We start from the raw sequence: 13,865 nt of genomic DNA on the forward strand, positions 1-13,865 counted from the left end.
CCCTTTTCGTCACCAGCGACATGTCAGGCTAGCAGAGATCTGATGATGTTTGCTTCTGTTAGTGTGTCAGCTCTGATAAGCCACTGTATCGCCGCCAGCCTTAGCGTACCGTATCGATGTCCAACAAGTGGGGGTGGACCATTTCACCTTTCCGTCTTCCCGATGTTTGTCCGGGACCGTCCCGTTCCGCTGTCCGCATCTTGCTTGATGTTGGCGCCGTTGTGATATTGGGGACTTCTTTCATGGTATCCCAAAAGACCATGACTCTTGACACAAGGCCATTGTTCGATTTCTCCTGTCGGGACCAACAAAATTACACCAGCCCAAGCAAGCTCTAACAAACTCTCGCATTATCCTTTATTTACCTACCAACGGAAAACATTATATCGCCTGCTATTGTAGTCTAAACAGCTTCACCCTCGGTAGTCCCTTACCTAGGACCCAACTTCTCCAACACCCTCGCGCCCTGTTCTTCCCACTCCTGCTTCGTAATCCACATGCTCTCCTTATCCGCCATGATATTCGCCAGCACCGCACCACCCAAGAAGACCATATGCCTTCTTCTCGGCGGGTCCTCGATCCTGACCTTGAACTTGCTCAGCCTCTCGGGGTTGCCTCCCAGCACGCGCGTCAACCACAGCTGCTTCAGTTCCTTCTCCAGTCTGCTTGGAAGGCCGGGGTACATGCTGGAACCACCCGACAGGACGATCGCCTTGAATAGCGAGGAGCGCACGTCAACATCGGCGGCCTGGATGGTGTTGAAGAGGAATTCGGCGATACCCGGCTGGTCGCAATCCACCAAGTGCGGCTGGAACAAGCACTCGGGGGCCTCGAACCGCTCGGAGCCGACGCGGATGACGCGGCCGTCGGGAAGGGTGTAGCTCTCGACGAGGACGGTGGTATCTTCGGACAGGCGCTTGTCGAGCTCGAGGTCGTACGAGACGTAGCAGAGCTTTTCCTTGATCTGGCGGACGGTCTCGAAGTCGGCAGTACGGTTGAGGGCGTAGCCGCGGCGGAGAAGGAGGGCGATCAGGTTGCGGGTGACGTCGCGGCCGGCCACATCGAGGCGGCGGGTAAGGTGGTTGAGGACCACGGATTCGTAGACAGGAACGATATGCGTGACACCGTCGCCCGAGTCGACTACGACACCAGAGGAGAGACCTGCGCGTTGTCTGTCAGCTACTTGTTTCCTCAAGTCGCCGTGTAAAGGAGCGGTGACATACCCTGAGCATACAATGCCAGCACCGCCTGGATAGCGACATAGACACCCCCAAAGTCGTAGCGCTCAAACATGACTTCGGTCATCTGCTCCCTGTTCTTCAACGGGTTCAAAGGCGGCTCCGTCAACAAGATCTTTCTTCCCCGCGTATCGACCTTCATCTTCTCGTGAAAAGTGTAGTCCCATAGGTGCTGCATGTCGTCCCACTTCTTGACGATGCCGTTCTCCATCGGGTAGCTGATTTGGAGCATGGTACGGGCGGCCGCGGCCTCGTCACCGCACATGATGTCTTTGATCACAATGTCGGAGGAGTCGGAAAGCGATTTGGCTTCTTCGGCGCGGAGAATGGGGCGGCCGACTATCGAGGGGTATTGGAATTCGGGGAAATTCTGGGCGGCGTAGCCGACCTTGAGGAAGCCGGTACCGCCATCGAGGACTGTGTTCGAGGGGGGAAGTGTTAGCTGGGCGCTGTGCTCATTTTGTTGTTGTGAAGTGGAAGTGATTGAGGACGGAGTCCGACGGCTACAGCTGCCATGGCGACGGTGATGACGCGGTCAGGCAGATGGGTGGGTGGTGGTGGTGTTGGTGGTCGTCAAGGTAGCTTGAGCTCGAGACACCAGATGGATAAGGGGTTGTTGGCGGAGAGAAGAGCTGACGTACCAATGGGAGCGTCGGTGTTGGCCATGCTGGGCGGCTGTTTGGTTTGGTAACTTTCAATGGAGTTGCGAATAGCTTCGTCGGGGTTTCGAATATCGAGTGTATATCGGAGCTAGAATGGAAAGCTCCCGCGGGTGAATCAACAGGAACCAAGTGTCGGTGGTCCCGTCGGTCGGTCGGTGCAGTGGTGTCGGTGCCCTGTCCGGGTTACGGTAGCGAAGTGGACTACGGCACCGTAATTAGCTGGAGTCCAGCGCGGTAGCCTAGCTGGGGGGGTAGCATCGATATGTGGGGTCATTCGCTAACTGCCAAGCTTTCCTTCAAACAGGGCGCCGCTCGTCTGAGCCAAAATAAAGGAGACGAGCGAGCAGGCTAGGTAAACCAGTTCACTAGACGTCAAGATCATAGAAAAGACCGCTGCAAGACCGTGACAGGGAATATAACAATTCAAAAAGACCTCAGCTAGAGCCCTATTTACACATTTTCATTCTGTAATTGCCTAGAACTTGAGAGTCAGCAGTATACCCAAGGAGCCAAGGTATCATGTCAAAGGTCTCGATTATTTTGACCAGGACGAGCGCCGATGACAAGCGGGTCTTGGCAGGATTCTGGACCCCAAGGAAGTGGCAGGCATTAGGGTACCCACGTGATACCCCGCATGAGACTCGCACTTGTACCTTCAGTAGTACATGCACCTTGTTGGGCATCGTGAGAGATCAGACGGGATGGATTGTGCATTTGAGAGTGGAGATTGATATTGGTTCTTCCCGTCCCTTCTTTTTTTGATTCTTCATTTGTGGTTATCAGACCCTTTGTTGCCTTATTCTTTCTCACTCAGGCCGTCGATACAATCGGTATTTTACCAACTCATTACGATACTAGTAGGTTGTTCCCATTCAGGTTCTACCATCGTCAATCTTTCAAACTGAGTACTTCATGATACCTCCCAAAATGGACTCAGACCTGACTATTTCCCTCTCAGACCATTTATCGATTCACCTCACTCACTCACCCCCCTTCCTTCGTCAACATGACTACCGCCCAGCAAGAACCAATCAGGATCCTGATCCTCAACCCCAACTCCTCCAAGTCCATGACCGATGGCATGGCAAAGTCTATTTCCAGCCTAAACCTCCCCGACGTCTGTCTTCCCTTCTCTCCTCCACCCCTAATAACCGAAAACGTGGACTAACACCCCCCTCCAGAACATCAAAATCACCTACTACACAGCCCCTACCTCTTGTCCAGCCAGCATCAACAACGGCACCGACCTGGATACCTCCGCCACCCACGTCCTCCAAGACCTCAGCAGCAACCTTCAACTCCTCAAAGACCACGACGCCGTCCTAGTATGCTGCTACTCCGTGCACCAACTCGTCCCCGGCCTCTCGGAACTCGCTTCATCCAACGGCTTTCCCCTCTCCGTCACGGGCATCTTTGAAGCATCCGTCCTCACTTGCCTGTCGCTGCTCACGGGCCCGACGAAGAAATGGGGCATTGTCACGACGGGCAAGTACTGGGAGGAGCACCTGACTGTGGGAGTCAAGAAATTCTTGGGTCAAGAGGAGAAAGGGGGAAATAATGCAAAGTTTGCCGGGGTGCAGACGACGGGGTTGGATGCGGGGGATTTCCATGGAGATATTTCCAAGGAGGTGATTGATGCGAAACTGGCCGAGGCGACCAAGAAGTTGTTGCAGGCTGGGGATGTGGAGTGTGTGGTGATGGGATGTGCGGGCATGGCTGGACTGGAGCAAATCATTCGCCGGACTGCGATTGAGCAGTACGGCGAGGAAAGGGGGAAGAAGGTCATGGTTGTTGATGGAGTCAGAGCGGGAGTTGGGCTGGTGGATGAGATGGTGAAAAATAGGAGAATGTTTACCCAGTAGGTAGGGACGGAAAGGGAGTGGAATTAGCTTTGAAGCTGGAGATTTCCTTTCGAGCGATTTGTACGCAAGTTCGTCGCAGTGCCCCCTGCCTTTTTCCAAGCTCTCGGGGCAGAAGTCACATCGTATATCATAGTTTGTTCTCTCAAGGCTTCATTCATGAATGCAATACATACAGTCTAGTACTGGTTGGTCTGTTAGTTCGAGACCTCGTGTCAACTTTCCTATGCGTTTTCATGGCTAACTAATGTACAATCTAACCTTGGGCACGCCATCTCTAACATTCAAAATGCCAAAGCAAATCCAACTAACTCCTTTTGATTTATCCATATAACCTTTAGGACTATTCGAAGTAGATTTTGTCTAGTACACTATGAACTCCCCCCTTATGCAACACCAATAGCACTATAGTAGGGCGGTGGTGGTTCTTGTTCTGCCGGTGCTGTGCGGGTGTTCGATAGCAGCAGTGGTTTGTCGGGTGATGCAGAAACGGGTTTCCAAGTGATGATGTAGTATCCCATGTCAAGCGGCCAAACAATCAGGAATATCAAGAATACCAAACAAAATGTTGTGAGCTGATACCGCCGAGTTTTGTTGTTTGCGTTCGGGAATTCCGTTATCGAACGTTCACCGTGCATGGCCGTCCATATCATCTCCGATCTGACCCAAAATCTCAGGATACTCAGGGCCAACCAGACAATGATGCCCGGAATGATGAGCAGAAGTTTGAGGCCAAATCAGGTCGTAGCCGGGATTGTAGATTCGCTGGCGAGTGGGCACTCGATCGCCAGTGTACATGTGCAGTGTGTCGCGAGGGTAGTCATTTTGGAACCTACTACCATTATATTAGAAAGGAGTTGGGGAGACGGCGAAGTAGAGAGCAGAATAGCAAGCGAGAAGCATACCTCTTGGTTCAACGACAAAGGACGACCGCTTGGTTTGACAATGACAACGATTGGAGCGGCGGCTTGGTTTGGTTGACGGCAACGAGCGGCGACTTCAATGGTTTGGTTGAACGGCAACGAGCGGCGGCTTGGTTTGGTTTGAATAAGTGTATTGAGTAGTGAAATGTTGTACTAGAAAAAGTTTGGTTTCCGGGAGAAGAATTTGAGACGGGGATACGATGGTTCAAGTACCTGTTGGGAGTGCCCGGGTCAGGTTCCCTGTTTCCATGCTTTCATCCTTGTGACAAGTCATTCTTTCCGCACGAGCGAAGCTCACTTCTGCAGTTGCATAAGCTGGTTCGGACGTCCGAGGTTACGGTTGCCGAGTTTAATGCTTACCGATTGCCAGATTGGCGGTTGGTTATTGCCTTGATAGTAATTTGAGATAGAAGGTGGTAATATTGTCTTGCTTGTACAAGGGAAGTTCACTTCCGTTGTATTATAGAAATCCCTAAGTATACTCTGAGCAATGCACGAAACTCTGTCCTCCAAAACAACACGCAAAAGCACAGTACAAACGCCCAGCTTATCAACTCACCACTCAGTCCACACGCCTAGTACGTCCCCAAACCTCGTCCGCGTTCGCCTTCCCTTTGGTCTCGGGCACGATCCTCACGATAAACAAGGCCCAAAACGCCGCCAGCCCTGCAAAGATAAAGTAAACCCATCCAGCGCCTCCCAAAATTCTGTTCAGAGCCTCATTCACCACTGGGAACCCAAAGGCCACCAGGAAAGTAGCAATATAACTCGCACCCAACGCCCAAGACTGCGTAGCACCCACCGCCTCCTCACCCACCAGCTCGCTCGCCAGGATAAAGGGCACTGGGCCCAGCCCGACCGCGAAGAAAGCCACAAAGAACAGGGCCGCTATGGCGGACAAGATCTTGACGCCGAACATGATGGAGAGAGCAAGGACGAGAGACGACACGCCCTGGCCAATGGTAGAAGCCAAGAGACAAGCCTTGCGGCCGAACTTGTCGGGCAGAGGCGAGCAGGCAGTAGTAGTGCCTAGGTTGATGATGGAGATGCAGATGGTGAGGAGGCCCGAAGAAAAAGAAGGCGGGAGCAGGTCGCGGAAGAGGGAGACCGAGTACATGATGATGGAATTAATGCCGCAGAGTTGTTGGGCGAACATGATGCCCACCACGGCAATGATGGCGGGACGGGTATTGGGATCCTTGAGAACCTGCACGAAACCGAGATGGGGTTTGCTGGCCTTGTGGGGATGAGGACGCGAAGAGGTGGAAGGGGATGGAGAGTTGGAGCGAGAGGAGGTGTCTCTGCGCGACAGGCCCTCCATGCGGTCCTCGACACTGTGAAGGAGAGATTCCTCCTCGCTAGTAGGTCTCCCACTTCCCTGGCCCCATGACTCGACTTCCTCGTCGATATTAGCGTTCTTGCCACGGATGCGCTGAAGTGTCCTCCTCGCCTGCGCGACATCGCCCCTGGCGCTCGCTGTCCACTTTGGGCTCTCTGGCGCCAACAGCAGTCCGAATCCCTGAGCAGCTGCCACCACCACTCCAGATCCTAGTATCCACCTCCAGGCCGAATCGTGACTCAAGAAGTACCCCATGGTTTGCGAGATCAAGATGCCGAGGTTAATGCTGATTTGGGTAAAAGCACCAAATAATCCTCTCTGCGCAGGAGGCGCGATCTCGCTGATGTAGAGGGGGACAATGACCGTGCTGGCACCGGCACCGACACCGGTCAGGAAACGGCCTGTCGAAAGCACGGGGACGGAGTGGGAGAGGGTCTCAATGAGGGAGCCGACGATATAGAAGGCGGCTGTCAGCTGCATGGAGAGCCAACGGCCTCGAGAGGAGGTGAAGGGCCCGGCCATCAGGGCGCCGAAGAGACCGCCGATGGTGAAGATGGCGGAGACGGTAGCAAACTGGGGTCGGGTCATGGGGATGCAGTCGACATCGCTCGAGGAGTTCTTGACGTAGGACAGCAGGCTGGAGATGGTCGAGGAGATGGAGGTTTTGCGGCAGGTGATGACATCTTCGGGGGCGTTTAACTCTGCCTGGAAAGATTGTTAGTAGAGATATGTCGGGCTTGGAAAGGAAGGGGCGCATACCAAATGGAAACCAAACTGAAGAGGACCGAGGGTGCTGACGATTATCAGCACCACCAGGTACATCGTTAGGTCGCGGAGGTTGGCGGCCATGTTTCTGAAGATGGCCCGCACGACGAGGAACGCGGTAAAGACTTTGAGGCCAATCTTGAATGGTAGTACTCCAAATTTGAGTAGAAATCTCAACTAGAGAAGGGTCATGGTATCTCAAGAGATGATAGGTCTAGTAGGTTGGTGCAATGGAGGAGATGGTGGAATGATGGTGTTGCCGTCATGTTGGAGATTCCGTCGTGTCTCACGATGGAAGTCGACAACAAGGAATAACGGAAGGTCGCTGGAATGGGAAATGACAGGGGACTTGCTGTCCCCGCGCCGCTGTGGGTTGGGCCTGCCAAGTCAGCGGGGAATGGGCTGGGGATCCTGGCGCTTACAATTGAAGTATGCATCAGGAACTGTTTTCGGTAATTTTCCTAGCCGCTTAGACATGGCCCAATGCCAAATACTTTGCAACATGATGGATGAGAGGACTCGATATGCTAGAATGAACAATCGGGAATTGTAATGGGGAATTGTTCTTTTGGGCAGCGAGATAACTCGTACCAAACTGACAGTGGAGGCACGTACCTACCTCTATAAACTTCGGCCCCTACTCAGCTGGATCGTCGGCGCCGGTCTCTGAAAGGAGCATTGATATGGTGCTATTTTTGGAAGTACCTGTTAGGGGATGTGTACAAAACCGTTGTACGCCCTAACATGCGACGGAGAGAGACAGCCAGCACTATGTGTTTAGTACCTCGACGCACGTTATATGACCACGCGGGCGGATACAGTCGATATATATACATCCAAGCGTCTGCTGTCGGATTATTGTGACCTCTCTACATATCACAATATACTAGCCACAGCCTTCTTCCAGTTTCTTGGCTAATTCGGGCCAGATACCTAAGTACCTTCCAATTAGACTGTCCATGTCCGGTTTCAGTTGGTTTCCCGGCCACTTCTACGGTACGTAGGTAGGTAAGTATTGACCTTTCACTTCCACTTGGGATAGGAACTTGGTGAGCGGAAGGCGGGAGTAGGGACGGACGGTATATTACTACGGCAGACTTCAGTTGTACCTTCCATTCCGATATGCTCAAGCTTCTCTTCTTCCCCCAACTGAAGTCGACCATTGTGCGGTCTCCATTCGGTTTGCTTCTCCAAATCAATCAGCATCCGTCATGTTTGATGTTTCATTTTCCACCTCAAGCCTCACACCATGACCGCCATCGTGACAGCACATGCGCGCTCGCTTCAACAGACGACATTCAGAACTACAGTAGCTGACACGACCCCTCTCGAGTCTCGAATTCAGTTCTGGAAACCCCGAGCCACTGAGGACATGCTTTCACCCGAGATGCAAGGCCATTGGGTAGCAGCGCGCGCAAGTGCCCGGCATGTCTTCCCACACTGCAGCCCAGTCTGCTGCAGCCCAACATGGTGGTCGACCAGGAGGCCTGCCCGGAGCCTGCTTGGCCAACATCCACCTACTATACAGCCAGCCGGGGTTTATCATATGTATAGGTAGGTGGAGCGCCCCGTCGCCATGTCCTCCCACGGTGGAACACTTACTCACAAGTCCAAGTTCAGGTGTCTAGCATCTCGTCTCTGAGAACACGCCGCCATCGAAAAAAATGTCCGGCCTCGAGGCCTTCGGGCTCGCGTGCAATGTCATGCAAACTATCGGCTTTGCTATAGAAATGGCATCCGTATGCCACACCATCTTCCGTACCGGCTCCCCAGATCCCAGCAAGGCAACACTGTTGGCCCATTCCGCCCAAATCACCACGAGCCTCAAAAATTCGATATTATCCGCAAAGCCAGTCACACGGGATGAGAAGGACCTGCTTGATATCGCAAACAAATGCCTCGACGCCATTTCTACTCTCAGGGTTCAGGTCGACAAGCTCACCCGTCCCTCTGCCAAAGGCAAAGTCCTGCCCTCATTGCGATTGGGTTTACGGGCAAAGTTCAAAGAAGGAAATATCGACAAGTTGGAGAAGAAAATGCGCGATTACCAAAAGGTGCTCGAGTCCGGCCTTCTTCTGCGTATCTGGTAAGGCCATGATGAATCTTGCAACAAATCCAATTATTTGTTCGCGCCGGCTGACTGTCCAAATCATCATCATGTACCAGCAACCAAAACAACGCGCTTCAACTGAAAATGGATAATGGTTTTCAACAACTCGACAGTACCCTCCGATGTTTTGTAGAGGCTATTTCTCAAGGACAGGCTAATCTCCAAGACCTCTTGACATCAAACCATGGTTCCATTGTGGAGGTAATCAAGGCCGAATTCACGGTGCAAAATGCTGCAACCACAGTCATTGCCTCTGAAGTCAAAAAGACACAGGCAATGATCAAGGAAACGTCCCTAGAAGCTTCCGTAGGGGGAAAGCGACAACGACTTGTCAAGAGCCTCAAATATGACACTATGGGTGAACGTTTTGGCCAGGTCAAACCGGCTTTCGCAGGGACGTGTAGATGGATGATACAGGGTATTCAGTCAGCATCAAACAGTATCCAGGGTGAGCCCGACGGAGAAAGCTTGACACCTGTCTGCCCACATCGCACAACCCACCAGAACAACCTCTCGTGGAGTTGTTTTCCTTGTTGGCTGGAATCCCCAAATGACAAAATCTACTGGGTCCAAGGCAAGGCTGGATCTGGAAAAAGCACACTCATAAAATTTATCGTCACCAATCCCGCTCTCTGGCACCCCCAAAGGCAAGCTGACGGCCAAGATCCACTCATCCTTTCACATTTCCTCTGGGCCGCCGGTTCGCCGCATCAAAAAAGTTTGCGTGGGATCCTTCTCAATCTACTCTATCAGCTGCTATCCAACGATGAGCACGCCCTTGATCACGTTATCGACACTTTCCCCGACCTGAAGCTCAAGGACTTCTGGGGAGATTGGACACTTGAGGACTTAGAAAGAACCATGATGGACTCCCTCCAGGCCATCGCAACCAGACCTGTGTTTATCTTCGTGGATGGCCTCGACGAGTTCGGATCATCCAACGCAAGCGTTGATGATGACCCGCGCGATTTGCTTGACCTAGTGGCGAGGCTGTCAACGCTTGATAATGTCAAAATGTGTGTCTCCAGTCGACCGGGGCCTGTGTTCAAGAATAAATTGAGCGGCCTATGCAGTTTGCGGCTACAGGACCTTACCCGCTCCGACATGGAGAAATACGCCAAGGCTGAGCTACTCTCAAATGAGGTCGTGGGTCTTGAGAACCAGAAGGAATATCAGGAACTTGTCAACAAGCTCTGCAACATGGCTGATGGTGTTTTTCTGTGGACTGCCCTTGCGGTCCGAAGTCTCTTCAGGGGTCTCACCAACGAAGATGATATATCCGACCTGTACGCTCGGCTGGACAAGATGCCAGCGGGCCTGTACCCACTTTACAAAGACATGTGGGAGCGCCTGAACGATGATCGATATCTCTACAGGAAAGAGGCTGCTCTGTATTTCCGACTGATCATCCATTGGTGGCGTATGCCTTCCCATAGATCCGACAAGCTCTTCACCACGTTCCATCTCCTTGCCGCCCTCGACCCATCCATTTCCCTGGCATATCTGAATCATGACACGGCGTCCTTTCCCTCGGATCTAGAGGCAACGTGCGAAAAACTTGGGAAGCGCGTAGAGACACGCAGTGCTGGGCTTTTAGAACATGGCGATTATGGCAGCATTGACTTCATTCATCGATCCGCACTCGAGTTTCTTACAGATACTCCGGAGGGCCAGCAAATCATGGCACATGACACGTCTACCTTCAGCGAGCTCCGGTCATGGCTATTACAGGCTGATGTTGCCAGGGCGTACCTCATGATTATGAAAACGGTTAATCCTCATTTTTCCGGGCACTGGCATGATGTCCGTCCAAATGTCAGGGATCTTTATGCAGATCACGTTGTGGAAGATGTTCATTTCAATTGGGATGACAGCGCATTACCAGGCGACGTTCAAATCATGCTTCTCGAAGCATGTAGGCGTATGGTCGAAGTGGGCGACGGCATATTCACACCGGTGAGTCCGTTAGATTTTGCAGGTATGTACGCCGTACGTGGGTACCACAACATTGTCATCCCTTTTGTCCGATATCCTCAATTTAGTCCTCATGTGGACGTTATCCGGTCACGACCTTACCTCATCTACCTCTTCATTATATTTTCCGCGAAGCTCAAACTCTCCAGATACACTAGGAAGTTGCCAGTGTTGCCAGAAAACGCCAAATCGGTCGAAGCTATTTTGGCTGGACATCCTCTTCTCGAGTTTTCGGAACATGTTTCTTCCGCTACCGTGGAAGGCTGCTTCTCCAATGGTAGTAGTCGGCCAACCTTGGCGGCAAACGAAAGAACTGCAGTACTACTTCTACTTGCTGCATTGACATCTCCATCCTACTTTGGAATCGGACAGACAAAACTTTCTAAGCACCTCGAAATCTTGTCTAAGCCACGGAAATATGTGGAAAATTTCTTCCAGCGTTATCCACACAACGAAGAAAAAGTCCTCCTTCAAGTATGGAAGAATTCACTGATGCATGACAACTGGCACATCGACACTGAATTTCTGGGTTCTCAGTTATGGGCGCGCAGCGCCGAGTTGGTGGTCATAGAATGCGATACAGCAGATGCCGCAGAGCTCCTAACCCTAGGATGGGCTCGTCGAGAAGCAGGTACTGGCGAGAACAAGGCGGCCACGGTAACGGACAGGGATACGATATGGAGACGGGCAGCAGGACTGAAGAAGTCCAGTCCAAGGGTCCTGGCAGCTGGACGAAGGACCCATGTGTATGAAAGAGGCAGCCACAGAAGCACGTCAAGCCACATCGATTTGAAGTCAGTCACCCACGACGATGCCAATCGCTTGCTCTCCCAGCTTGAGAATATTCGCTTGACGCAGGACGGGAGGTTCTTTTCTATACCGGAGTTACAAGACAGCCTGAATGAAATATGGGGGAGAGGAAACCCCCTCACTCAAAAGGAATATCTGAATCTGGCTGGCGCCAATTCTTTCAACAGTTTTGCGGTGGAGTATATAAGGAGCTTCAAGAACTTGACCTGCTCGGCAAATCACTTGCCATGGTTGGCAAAGTATCGGGAGGTGATAGAGGAGGCCTTGCGGAGCGTAGGCACGCTGGTAGAAGATTCATACTGGCTTGAGGTTAGCTCTTCCTGGATTAGCTCTTAGAGAGGGCGAGCGGATAGAGCGAGAGTGGACATGGAAATAAAAGTGTTGAAGGAATGGCAGTCACCATCCTCGAGAAGCACAACTTGAAGTCAGTGTTCACCTCCAGCACTCTTTCCCTATTCCCCATGCATTCCGTCTCGAATCCAGCACGCCCCTCACGCCCGGGCCTTCACCCCAAACGTCTCCCCCTTGTACCCACCGGCCAAGTACCTCCTCACCCCTTCCTCCAACGTATCTAAATTCTCCTGGTTGACCTCCAATACCTCATTATCATTCTTCTCGTACAGCGTGCCACCCCGAGCCCAGATCCTACGCAGCGTGACGAATGTAGCCAGGGGATTGGGCTGCGGGTTGTCGCTCTTCTTGTCCCAGAGGATGTCCTCGAGCGATTCAATCTCAGGGAGCGGGGTCTTGGTGACCTCGAAATCGGAGCCGGTCTGCTTCTGGAATTCCGAGAGGACTTCATTGGGGGTCACAATGAAGGATTGGACTTTGAGGGCTTTACCGAAGGATTGGGCGGGGTGGCGGAGGGTGGCGGTGACGAATTTGCCGACGCTGGGTGGGTGTTAGTGTATGGGTTTAATATGAGGAATAAACAGGAAAATCACACTTACTCCCACATGGTACAAAACCCAACCTTGCCCTCGCCATCACCAACGATGTACGCCTTCTTCTCGGCCGGCACAAACCCGCCAGCCTGCTCATAGCCCGGCGTAGGATAAAGCCACATGTCAAAGTACGGCCCAGTAACCACATACGTGACTTTCAACCGCCGAATCTTCTCCCTGATGTGTTTCCTCAGCGCCAATTTGCCCACGTGCGTCGGCTCCTGGGCACTCTTCTCATTATGCGCCACATCCGTGCCAAACTCGGACGGCAAGAACCACTGCACGCTTTTCGAGTGCTCAGCTGCGTCGATGATTTTGGGTTGGTATTTGAGCGTGGCGCGGCCTAGGCAGGAGATGACGGTGTCGAACTTGCCGTCTTCAAAGACGTTGGTGAAACCCGCTTCGTCGAGGGATTCGACGTCGCCGGTTACGACGTTGAGGCCTTGGGATTGCCAGTGCTTAATGAGTTGGGTCTTTTGGGAGGAGGGGTCGGAGTCCCAGCCGGGACGGGTGAAGAGGGAGAGAGTGGTGTAGGGTTTGGGAGTGGCGGCGGAGAGGAGGGAAGAGGTGATGTAGGCGCCGATGGTGCCGGTGCCGCCTATGATGAGGACGTTGGTGGGTTTGAAGTCGTTGGACATTTTGGGGTTGAGGTTCGAGTGGTGAGGTGTGAGGTTGGGAGTGGTGGTGGGCGATTCTGTGGGTGTATCAGTCGGAGCTCTACACGTCGCGAACGAAGGAGATATAAACTGTTTATTGCACTAATTCCAATTCGTTCTTCTATCAACCTATATATGTATTTCTAAGCACAAGTTGTCCAAGCACGTAAAGGAAGTGAAATTGGGTGAGGCTGTGAGGTGAGTGTCCCACATTTGCCCCGCACCGGGAGCAATCCGGGTGACACCGGCGAAGATCTCCCGACTGTCGAGCCCGCACCGGGACATGGACACGGCATGGCGACCGGAGGCAATATGCCTGATGTTTGTCAAACGAGGTTTTCATTTATCAATACCAGAAGACTTGGCTCTGAGTTGATGATGGCCGACGGCCGCTGATTAGTGTACCTGTCCCGACTTCCCATCAGTAAAGGACGGACCCTACATCCGTCATTCTTGCTTTCGCTGGACGGCTGACAGAAGCTCGAGAGGTGACTGATTCAATGGCAGGGGACTTCAAGACCCTTGCGCTGGGGCAGGCAATGGGTCCTCCCATGTAGAATTTGACCCCACTACTTCCAGATGCAA

At 52.5% G+C, this 13,865-nt stretch overlaps 6 protein-coding genes across 6 annotated transcripts; 2 read left to right on the forward strand and 4 right to left on the reverse strand.

Annotated features, from left to right (window-relative positions):
* Positions 1–47: 47 nt before the first annotated feature.
* On the reverse strand, positions 48–2,107 carry arp2 (actin-related protein 2). The gene is made up of 3 exons (XM_952303.2): positions 1,880–2,107; positions 1,224–1,655; positions 48–1,161 (listed from the first exon to the last, which is right to left on the reverse strand). The coding sequence occupies exons 1-3, from the start codon at positions 1,902–1,904 to the stop codon at positions 431–433; spliced, it is 1,188 nt and encodes a 395-aa protein (XP_957396.1). The 5' UTR covers positions 1,905–2,107; the 3' UTR covers positions 48–430.
* Positions 2,108–2,542: 435 nt separating this feature from the next.
* NCU07170 (hydantoin racemase) lies at positions 2,543–3,961 on the forward strand. Its single transcript, XM_952302.2, has 3 exons — positions 2,543–2,757; positions 2,859–3,017; positions 3,082–3,961. Exons 2-3 carry the CDS (start codon positions 2,907–2,909, stop codon positions 3,760–3,762), a joined length of 792 nt encoding a protein of 263 aa, XP_957395.1. The 5' UTR covers positions 2,543–2,757; positions 2,859–2,906; the 3' UTR covers positions 3,763–3,961.
* Positions 3,962–4,062: 101 nt separating this feature from the next.
* NCU17050 (hypothetical protein) lies at positions 4,063–4,802 on the reverse strand. The gene is made up of 2 exons (XM_011396559.1): positions 4,665–4,802; positions 4,063–4,591 (listed from the first exon to the last, which is right to left on the reverse strand). The coding sequence occupies exon 2, from the start codon at positions 4,410–4,412 to the stop codon at positions 4,146–4,148; it is 267 nt and encodes an 88-aa protein (XP_011394861.1). The 5' UTR covers positions 4,413–4,591; positions 4,665–4,802; the 3' UTR covers positions 4,063–4,145.
* A 269-nt stretch (positions 4,803–5,071) lies between these two features.
* NCU07169 (MFS glucose transporter) lies at positions 5,072–7,106 on the reverse strand. The gene is made up of 2 exons (XM_952301.3): positions 6,781–7,106; positions 5,072–6,726 (listed from the first exon to the last, which is right to left on the reverse strand). Exons 1-2 carry the CDS (start codon positions 6,868–6,870, stop codon positions 5,245–5,247), a joined length of 1,572 nt encoding a protein of 523 aa, XP_957394.1. The 5' UTR covers positions 6,871–7,106; the 3' UTR covers positions 5,072–5,244.
* Positions 7,107–8,012: 906 nt separating this feature from the next.
* On the forward strand, positions 8,013–12,016 carry NCU07168 (hypothetical protein; the record flags this gene model as incomplete). Its single annotated transcript, XM_952300.3, has 5 exons — positions 8,013–8,340; positions 8,407–8,872; positions 8,953–9,202; positions 9,650–10,852; positions 11,408–12,016. Exons 2-5 carry the CDS (start codon positions 8,451–8,453, stop codon positions 12,014–12,016), a joined length of 2,484 nt encoding a protein of 827 aa, XP_957393.3. The 5' UTR covers positions 8,013–8,340; positions 8,407–8,450.
* On the reverse strand, positions 11,700–13,432 carry NCU07167 (isoflavone reductase). The gene is made up of 2 exons (XM_952299.2): positions 12,631–13,432; positions 11,700–12,571 (listed from the first exon to the last, which is right to left on the reverse strand). Exons 1-2 carry the CDS (start codon positions 13,260–13,262, stop codon positions 12,172–12,174), a joined length of 1,032 nt encoding a protein of 343 aa, XP_957392.1. The 5' UTR covers positions 13,263–13,432; the 3' UTR covers positions 11,700–12,171.
* Positions 13,433–13,865: the final 433 nt, after the last annotated feature.

Source organism: Neurospora crassa, linkage group V (genome assembly GCF_000182925.2).
Source record: "Neurospora crassa OR74A linkage group V, whole genome shotgun sequence".
NCBI lineage: Eukaryota > Fungi > Ascomycota > Sordariomycetes > Sordariales > Sordariaceae > Neurospora > Neurospora crassa.